The sequence below is a fragment of the Saccoglossus kowalevskii genome, chromosome 12 (assembly GCF_978046115.1).
Source record: "Saccoglossus kowalevskii chromosome 12, keSacKowa6.1, whole genome shotgun sequence".
Lineage (NCBI taxonomy): Eukaryota > Metazoa > Hemichordata > Enteropneusta > Harrimaniidae > Saccoglossus > Saccoglossus kowalevskii.
The window spans coordinates 16,244,554-16,255,183 of NC_140652.1; the positions used below are offsets into that span (position 1 = coordinate 16,244,554).

Here is a 10,630-nt window from a genome sequence, read left to right on the forward strand (position 1 = left end):
CACCAATAGATTGATTACACATGACTTTTGTGAAAATGTCTTAAGTTATCTAATCGTGATAATTATGATAACTTATTTAGCCTGTAGTGTAGAAAGCCCGGAATCTCTGCTGCTTGATATAGAAAAGTGCAAGCATAACTGACTATAAAACATGTCTTTTTCGCAAGCATGTATTTTTAACGAATTTAGCAAGAGAACTGAGTCGCTAATTCAAGATGTCGCTAATGTCTTTATTATAAATTCAAAATGGCCACCAAACAACGTTTTTTTCTCCACACACACTTTGTAAACATGACAAAAAAAAACGTACTGACATGATAAATACACTTTATTGAAAAGTAAATTAACACAAAAAAATAAACGTATTCATTGTGGTCATTATTAGAATGAAAATAAATAAATGAAGTGATACTGATATATTATTACGGAAATTAGTAGTACTTTTAGTAGTAATTTTTGAGTCCCAATATAAAAGGTCAGTGTTCTGGATGTAACGCAGCAACGATACCCGCTTTTTCAAATCCCTATTGAATCAGTTTTTTTATGATTGCGAACAGAATCAAATTACACTTGACAGTTTTTCTTTGTTTTTATTGAGGTGATAACTGTGCATTTGTTTTGGCACGCGACAAATAAGTATTGTGAAAACAGGAAATCAACATTACGATATTACGTCATTTTACCACAACTCGCTAAACTTGCATGTTGCTTTTTCAACATGTTTTACATAAAACTTTTTCATAAAAACCTGCATCAATTTTCATCAATAACTCTCACTCATCCATTTGTAGCGTTTGCCTACAGTTACTAGACAAAAGTAATACTTTGCACATGTACACGTGTATGATGATTTTCAGAGAAATCTAAGCAAGTTTTAAGCCAGCTAAAAGCTACATGATAAGATAGGCTTTGACTGTACAGTATCTGGGATGGTGTGAAAATAATTCTCATAGCTCATATTTATATAACCTTTACAAATGTACCATAATAATATGAGTCATTATTATATTTCATACAGTAAATGATATGTCTTTCCGTTTAGCTGATGGCTTCTTACTCACGTTACATAAAATAGACTATTAATAGAGTGTCTGAGTATTTAGTTTTTAAGTGGATACAATATCAGTGTTATATGAATTCTTATGTACATGTATGCATACAAGCTGAGAGAAAAATAAAATATTTCACTGTCGAGTTTTATTGAGAGTGGTGACCTGATAAATGATAGCAGTTTTCCAATGTTGTGCTACTATGGATTTCCAACACAAATATGTTTTAAGGGCGGTGGTCATCATGACTACATGTTTGATGCATACATGTAGTTGGCATAGTAAGGAACCCCATCCGCCACCCTAATGGTACAATAAGGTCTGTCTCAGCATACAAGTAACTTTAAAATTAAGCCTGCTTAAAGCTAGCTTACCTTGCTTTTAAAACTGACACATATATAGGTTATGCAGAGTAGTTTGCCTAAATACGTCTTATCTTGGCAACGTGGGTGGATATTCCAATGAATAAATAGAAGTTGGCAATAACACATGCTTTAAAAATCATGAAAAAAGTCAAAGCCAGTTGATAGTCAGCATGGAAGTTAAGTTACATTGGTACTCAACTGTACTTGTACTGTACATGTATGTTTGATAGTCTTGGCAAAAACACTGCTTTGACTAATTCTGGGATGGTCTGTAGTGTAACTCTGGATCAGAGAACCACCTTATGTAAATACTGTAAAATCTGTAGCCATGGTTTCTATTAAATTGGTACAATACAACAGAGGAGATGCGGTTTCTATTAGAGCATCTACACATATAAGAAATGGTGAATTTGTGGGTCTCAATTGTTGAATGGGTGCGACTTCTATTAGGGATACAGCTGCCAATAGAGATTTAACGACATATGTAAAAATTGGCAATAATTTAGAAAATATGGATATGCAACAGGTGTGGTATACGATGACAATCCCATATAGATTCACATTATGAGAATAAACCTCCACTACAATTGACCACTGAGTACTCATTGAGAACTTGAGAAATTGTCTTCACCTCAAATGGACAAGTGTTCCATTGCCTCCTGCCATCATGTCTATGGTCCACTAATCTATATGAACATTATATCAGTGATCATGCTAGCTTTTTTTTTCCAATTATTTCATGATTCAAAAAATGTGTTTCAATTTTTTCACAGATGTAAAAAATACATAAACAATTGCTTTGCACAAAGTGAATAAAGATGTGTCATTGAGTGGACGTACAGTAGAAGTAAAATGTGTATACCTAAATGAAAAAAAAAGATTTTATGATAGCAAAGCCATAACCAGGGCATAATATCCAAAATATACTTGCAGTATATACATGTATTTATGTATTAACGCAAGATAATTCTATGATTAAAATGCCACTCTCAGACTCATCCATGCCTGACAAATTGTCGCTATTTCATTACATAGCCGGATTTATTACATCACAGGGTTATGCACTGTAGACACCATATAAATGTGAAATGCATTATTCAAAAGTCAATACTCAGTACTTGCATTTACACATATACCTGATCAGAAAACAATTAAGGCCTTCCAATTTAGTGGTCCCAGGCAAGGTAATATTACCCTGGGCAGATGGCAGGCAGGCTAACACTACCCTGGGGTATGTAGTAGGCAGGCTAATATAACCATGGGGTAGGTAGCAGGCATGCACGCAACATTACCCCGGGACATATGGCTACTAAAACGACTGAGGTCTTCAAATCTAGTTGTTCCTGACTGGCTAACATTACCCTGGGACAGGTGGCTACTAAAACGACTGAGGCCTTCAATTCTACTTGTTCCTGGCTGGCTAACATTACCCCGGGACAGGTGGCTACTAAAACGACTGAGGCCTTCAAATCTAGTTGTTTCTGGCTGGCTAACATTACCCTGGGTCAGGTGGGCACTAAAATGACTGAGGCCTTCAAATATAGTTGTTTCTGGCTGGCTAACATTACCCTGGGTCAGGTGGGCACTAAAATGACTAAGGCCTTCAAATCTAGTTGTTCCTGGTTGGCTAACATTACCCTGGGACAGGTGGCTACTAAAACGACTGAGGCCTTCAATTCTACTTGTTCCTGGCTGGCTAACATTACCCCGAGACAGGTGGCTACTAAAACGGCTGAGGCCTTCAATTCTACTTGTTCCTGGCCGGCTAACATTACCCCGGGACAGGTGGCTACTAAAACGACTGAGGCCTTCAAATCTAGTTGTTCCTGGCTGGCTAACATTACCCTGGGTCAGGTGGCTACTAAAACGACTGAGGCCTTCAAATCTAGTTGTTCCTGGCTGGCTAACATTACCCTGGGTCAGGTGGGCACTAAAATGACTAAGGCCTTCAAATCTAGTTGTTCCTGGTTGGCTAACATTACCCTGGGTCAGGTGGGCACTAAAATGACTAAGGCCTTCAAATCTAGTTGTTCCTGGCTGGCTAACATTACCCTGGGTCAGGTGGGCACTAAAATGACTAAGGCCTTCAAATCTAGTTGTTCCTGGTTGGCTAACATTACCCCGGGTCAGGTGGCTACTAAAACGACTTTGGCCTTCAAATCTAGTTGTTCATGGCTGGCTAACATTACCCTGGGTCAGGTGGCCACTAAAACCACTAAGGCATTCAATTCCACTTGTTCCTGGCTGGCTAACATTGCCCCGGGACAGGTGGCCACTAAAACGACTGAGGCCTTCAAATCTAGTTGTTCCTGGCTGGCTAACATTACCCTGGGTCAGGTGGCTACTAAAACGACTGAGGCATTCAATTCCACTTGTTCCTGGCTGGCTAACATTGCCCCGGGACAGGTGGCCACTAAAACGACTGAGGCCTTCAAATCTAGTTGTTCCTGGCTGGCTAACATTACCCTGGGTCAGGTGGCTACTAAAACGACTAAGGCCTTCAATTCTAGTTGTTCCTGGCTTGCTAACATTACTCTAGGTCAGGTGGCCACTAAAACGACTAAGGCCTTCAATTCTACTTGTTCCTGGCCGACTAACATTACCCCGAGACAGGTGGCTACTAAAACGACTAAGGCCTTCAATTCTAGTTGTTCCTGGCTGGCTAACATTACCCTGGGTCAGGTGGCCACTAAAACTGCATGTCCCTTGAGATTAGCTGATGCATTTTGTGAATGTGCTTAGTATCAATAAATGCATGTCATTTTTGGAGCCTAATAAACAACTAACAAGAACATGTACCTCTACATGCAGTGCAGTATTTAGTAAATGAAAAATAAGAAGACAAAGTGGGAGAACACAACCTAATAATATACTGTACATTGTAATGTGTGTATAAACTGTATAAAATAAAGAGTAACCAGGCTTTGTCTTGTTAAATGTGAACAAGGCCATGATAATTCACCACCTTTCCTTTACACTTACTGCACATAATGTACATGTTGGCATTTAATAAAACAGTCAGGCTCCCAGGGACTTGCAGGCAAGTAGAATACAAATACACCGACTGTCTTGGGACTGGATGCAGGGTTATGACCTTTCTCTGCCCCTCTGCTTCCAATGGAAATGAATACCAATCAATATCCGAATGTTGGGACGTTTCAAAGAAACCCAACTTGTGTGGTTTGTACCATCCCGGATGTCTGAATACAAAATAAGGAAACTTGATGCACTGGACAGGATGAACACTGGGTGCAGAATTACTGTGAGTTTCTGTAATTCTACATTGTACATGTATCCACATGTAACTGGGAGTAAAAATTAAAAGGAAAGGTTCATCAAACTCCCCTCCCTCTTCATAATATACAATGTACATGTACATTTTAGCCTAGCTACTAAAAAAAAATACTCAACATATTTATAAGGTTACATGCCGTTTTAGCTTATTAATAAAAAATGGTGAAATTGTTAAAATAAACAGCCTTGAAATATCATAGGTCAGGAATTTGAGAGTTTACAGCAAAAAATAGGATTAATTCAATTCTGGCGCCACTCAGAGAAAAAAAACTCTGGCACTTCAATTTGAAGACACTGTATCAACTCATAAAAATACATGTATGTACATGTATGTGGCTATGAAAATATGGCATGAAAAGATTTATTATTATAATGACTTCACCACTAAAGCGTGTAGTAGAAGCCGCTTTAATGACAAAACAAATTCCTTGAAATGACATGATCAATAAAACACATAGAAGGCTGGAAAACTTTATTAAATTTTAAGCAAATGTTTAATTTTACAAAAGCAGCTCAAACAATAGATGGCAAGACGTTTTAGTAAGTGGTGTATTTTACGTATAAATGATTTTAATTCAATTATTTGGAAGGTCGCTGTCACAATGCAACAGTTTAAGAAAGACTGGAACGTGACAAAATCCGTCTTTGTATGAAATAATAATACTACATTTTGTACATTGTATGTTAAGTTTAATACCAACATTAAACGCATATCATTCTCCACAAGTCCCATCATTACCCTGAGTTAAAGGGGGGGCAGACGTCGCGCCGCGTCCTGTTCGATATGGAACTCATAGCGACGTATATAACGTGTGTAAAATACATTGTTTATTTACATGAAATTCAAAACACGCGCTGCGCGACGACCACCGCGCTTTAATATTAATAATTTTATCGCCTTCTTGTGAATAATTTTCCAGTGAACAGCAAAACAATTAAGCATATTTTTTTATAATTTCGTTGTTAATTATAGATAACAAATTTTGAATATTTGTTTTTAAATTAATTTTGTTTTGTAGCATTGAATGACAGTGAATACCCGTGTGAGGTTTAAGCCTTGTTATTTTTTATAAGGAAATTCAAAACAAATGCTAAAAGTACATTACATTTAGCAACAGATACCATATGGGACTACATATACATGACAGGACACTCTTTCTATATAAATGACATCATACTGTACGGGGGGGAGGGGGGGGGGCAAAGTGACTAATATTATATATAGCTTTGGGATTTTAACAAAATTGAAATATTGAGGAAATGCATTTTTGTGAGCAAAGAGGACTCGCTCATACATGTATGTACTGTAAAGGGGTTAACTATTCACTGGGTTTTAATTTTGCTTATTTTGCTGACTGGAAAAAACCCAGTGAATATTTAAAATTTAGCATACATGTACATTTGTAGAACACATTATCTAAATGATAAAACTGTTAATTTAAAACCTAATGAATAAGCCTGAAATGGTAAATCAGCAAAATTTAAACCAAGTGAAAATTAGTCATTTTACAGTACTTTACATGTAGATATATGATGGATGAAGTTATTAAAATAAATTAACATATTGATATAATTTATACATGTACTTCATTATTTCATTAAGTAAACTAATTTAAAATTAAACAACACACACCTTATTTCTTTATTAAAACTACATCTCCAATAGAAGCACATATTAACCTAAAATCGCATTTGTTGCATAATGGAATCATTTTGATTTATAAAACACCTAATATAGCAAATATGGTATTTAATATTAATTTTCATAACAGAGTAATTATTGTTGGAAGAAACTACATGTCTAAATCAGACATGGTAGTCATGACAAAGAACTGTGACACATTCCATAACTATGACAACACAGCTTTTAGAAATGCGGAAAGAAGATACAAAAGCCTCATCCTTATACAGGTCAAAGGCTACCTTTATCAACTGAACAATAACGCTACACAGAGGGTGGATGGATACAACTTAGAACAGCCTCAATATCACTTTTCAATAAAAATCAAAGAAAACAGAAAAGAAACAGTCAATTAATTTACCAAGAAAAAACTGTCCTTCATTGAAATCAAATTTGCGCAGATTAATATAAGAAGAGGAAAAAAGTAAAAGCAGTTATTTCTGATCACAACGTGGGTGTAAATTTAAATATTCAAATCCAATTTATATGTTAAAATTAGAATGAATCAAACACAAATCCGCTTCTATCTAATTTGCAGCATGGGCGCAAGTGTGAATCAATGCTGAATATCATTATCATTTTCTTGTTTTTAATTATCTCTCATTTACATACTTCAGGGCTTTCACCAATGCTTCACTATGCCATTAATGAAACTATATTAGATTTGGCAGGGCTCCTGAGTTGAAAGGGCATACATTTTCAAGGCCAAAATTAATAAAATTCCCTAGGCAATATAGGAATGATATCAGTAATATCGAAAGGCAAACTCGTTTGTAATTATAGCAATTGCCATTGATGTCTCCATAAAGTTCTAGTACCGGTACTGGCTACACAACTACAATGATAAATCATTCTGTAAAAGTTGTCATCATTTAAAATTATCACACTATCACCCTCAGAAAAGGGTATCAAACATCAAAAACACATGTTTAATACTTGAGTGCCATGTAAACTTTTGACAAGATTCATAAAATCAAATTTTTTTCATTTTACTGTAAAACACTATTTTAGCTTGGAATTAATACATAGATGTATATATGTAAGTACATGGTACAGTGGCACATATACAGTGTGTGTCAGGTCTGTAACAAATTCAAGAGGGTATTAATTTGTAACAAAATGATACCCAATATGAGTCAACTAATAATTGACTTGCCATGATCTTACATGGTAGCCAAAGTATGTAGAGCACCACACCCAACAATGATAGTAGAAAACATAGTTGACTGATTCACATTAAATTAAATAAATGTGAGACACACTTTTCAGAATATAATAATTATTTTGTATATATTCTGTATATTGTGTGCTCCCTCATTTTTTTGGTCTATTTAATGATATTACTATTTTACTTTTGGGCCAGTGTTCTACAGTACGGAATAAACATATTATTATGCCATAGCCTTGTTATAATGAACACCTTTACAATGAATTTCTTGATCAAGTTGATGTAATGATTACATCGCATGTGTTTTGCTCATATTAAACGTAATGCATTATATGCTTCATTATAATGAACTCTTCATTATAACAAACTATTTCTACAATGTATGTCTCCCAAGGAGATGATACAGTACAAATTAACTTCAATATTCTGGAACTATAATTTTAAGGTCAAATTTCCTAAAAATACTGCTATAAACTGATTGACATTAAGAAGAGATTATTTTCATTTTGAAGACAGTAAGTGCGACATCAAAGCAATCATATCTATAAATGTCAAAGATAATGATGGAAGAAATTCAAACGAGTCCGGAAAAGCTGTGTTTTATAATTTAAATATAATTCCCTCTTTTCATCACAAATTCACAAAATAGTCCTGTTTATAGTCTGCACTTTCCTTCAGCAGATTTGGACAAAAGTAGCCACATTTATTGAGTAAAAACTGAAAATTGACTCAAATCTGTTGACTCCGAAATTAGGGTTTATTTCAGGATATATTGAAAAATATAAGAAAAAAAAATGCAGAAAATTTTGGGCGAGGAAGTCTGGTGGTGAAAAGGTTAAATCTTTCTGGTACCAAATAAATATACGTAGAAATTAGAATACAACTTAACACTGGCTGTGACAACATTTGAAATTTTATGTAGTAGTGCCGAAACACATACAGTAGTTGAAAAAAAAAATCCTTTTGGCTTTCCAGAAAATATTAATGGAAATATTTAATCATGTTTGACTGCTAACAGTTTGAGAAGCTGAAAACATGAACAGCTGGCAAATGTACTATGACGTAGAACCACTTGTCTGCAGCAGAAACATCTCATCGTGCAAACAAGAATCTGAAAACAAAATATGAATTGAACCCCAAAATAACAGTCTGTAGTAGTGCACTAGGCAACAACATGTTTTTGTTACAAATACCAGAAAAAAAAAAAAAATATATTTAGTTTTGACATATTTTGATAAATTAATCATAAATTTACATAGACCAGTATTTTGTATGAAATAAATGTAAATAACTCTGTCTGGTATTTATTTTTGTGTGCTATTTATGAAATACTGAAATATTTTCACTTGGAATTTATTTTTGCTCTTTTTGCTAAAGAAATGAATTTTTTCCTATATTTTACACTCAACTCATCAAAATTCAGTGAAAATAAATTTCATATAAATTAGGAAAAATGTCTTTTCAGAATCAAAAGTAAGAAACTTTGTGTTATTAGTTTTTGGACAGTGTAAATTTTAGGGAGCATCCCAAAAACTGTAAATATCAAATGCTAGGTCCAACTAGCAAACATTTGATACTGAAATCTAGATACAGTTATGTTACATGTATGTGTTTAATGTTTGGTCTACACCTAATTGTACACTGTAAAATACTTAATTTTAGCTTGAATTCATTTTTGCTGAAAAGACTTTTTGACTGTTTTTTATGTTGATTATGATGAGTTGCATGTGAAATATAGGAAAAAAGGTATATTCGCTGGATTTTATTTTCACTGAGTCATCCCATCAGCGAAAATAAATTCAAAGCAGAAATAAAGTATTTTACAGTACTTTTGTTTACATGTATTGTTCACCCAGCTGGAGCTGAGAATTGTTGTTAATGACGCAAGACAGACTTTGGAAAAGAGTGCCCAGGAAGGTTTCTCGAACAGCAGGCAATATATCAAAAAATAATATAAACAAAATTTGCAATATTCAATGTGATAAAAACTTTAAGGCAACAAAATAGAATACTAGTACATAATTTAGGTTCACCATTTTTTAAATGACCTCCATCAGGACATAAAAAGAAAAGGGAATACTGTTATAATATGTGGTACAAAGTAGCACATAGAGGGACTAAGGTGCTCGCTGACACTAGAATCAACAAATGTGACAGTTAAATAAAAGTACTGATGAAAAAACAAAATTAAACCGTATAAATATTTTTTCATAATTACTTCCGTGCGGTAATTATATTTATCGATACAACTTCAAGTGCAAGTAGAGGTAAAAAGGCAAATTGCTGTTGGGCAATTATCTCGGATTTAAATAAAAAAAATGTGTTAAACTGTTGTTTACTGTAGACACTTATGCTGACAACGGCCAGTGATTGCCTAGTCAAATTCTACAAGGCTCAGAAAATGCCACTATACATGAAAGAACTTCGTAAGTTGTAACATAATTTCTGCGAAAGTGGAAAGACAAGACGGTGAAACGATTCGACTTCCTGTTTGTCTCGTGAAATTGGCTGATAAAATTATTACTTGTGTAGTTTTAATATTTGTCATTATTAATATCCACGCAGTGAACATTTTGGGTTTTTGTGTATAGGGTAAATTTCATGCTGTTCGATAGAATCATGAATGTGTGTTTTGGTGATGTTTATCAGCGAGTGACGCGCTCAGCTGATTTTGTCAACAAGTTTGGTTTTGATAAAATACATACATCACATCAAATTATTATTATTCGACTTACCGGAGAGCTGATCGGGTTCAAGTCCTGATGATATGTCTAGGCCACAGACAACAAAATATTCAGCAAATCTGCCAGGGGCTTGCGTCGTACTCGTCATGTTTGCGGCAGTAAATTGTTGTTTTCAGTGGAGGATTGTATCAATCGATGTTCTCTCGAATGGGTCCATTTTACTTATGGATAAAGTCTCGCATCATCTCGCGAGAGAACACGGGAAGTGAGGAAAATCATTAATAATTAATTGCGAAAACGATTTTATCGATTAATTTTATCGGTAATTTTGCTAGTGAGCATGAGAAAACTACATGTATTATTTTATTCAGAGGGCCAAAACTAAATTG

The 10,630-nt window shown here is 34.7% G+C and overlaps 1 protein-coding gene across 2 annotated transcripts in view; it reads right to left on the bottom strand.

Moving 5' to 3' along the window:
- The window catches only part of LOC100369328 (DENN domain-containing protein 5B), an 86,708-nt gene extending 76,247 nt beyond the window's left edge, over window positions 1-10,461 (bottom strand). For both annotated transcript variants that reach the window (XM_085506447.1, XM_085506446.1), the window contains exon 1: window positions 10,293-10,461. In XM_085506447.1, the coding sequence (XP_085362573.1) occupies window positions 10,293-10,389 (97 nt within the window). In that variant the 5' untranslated portion in view covers window positions 10,390-10,461. The remainder of the gene's footprint in view (window positions 1-10,292) is intronic.
- Between the last annotated feature and the right edge of the window lie 169 nt (window positions 10,462-10,630).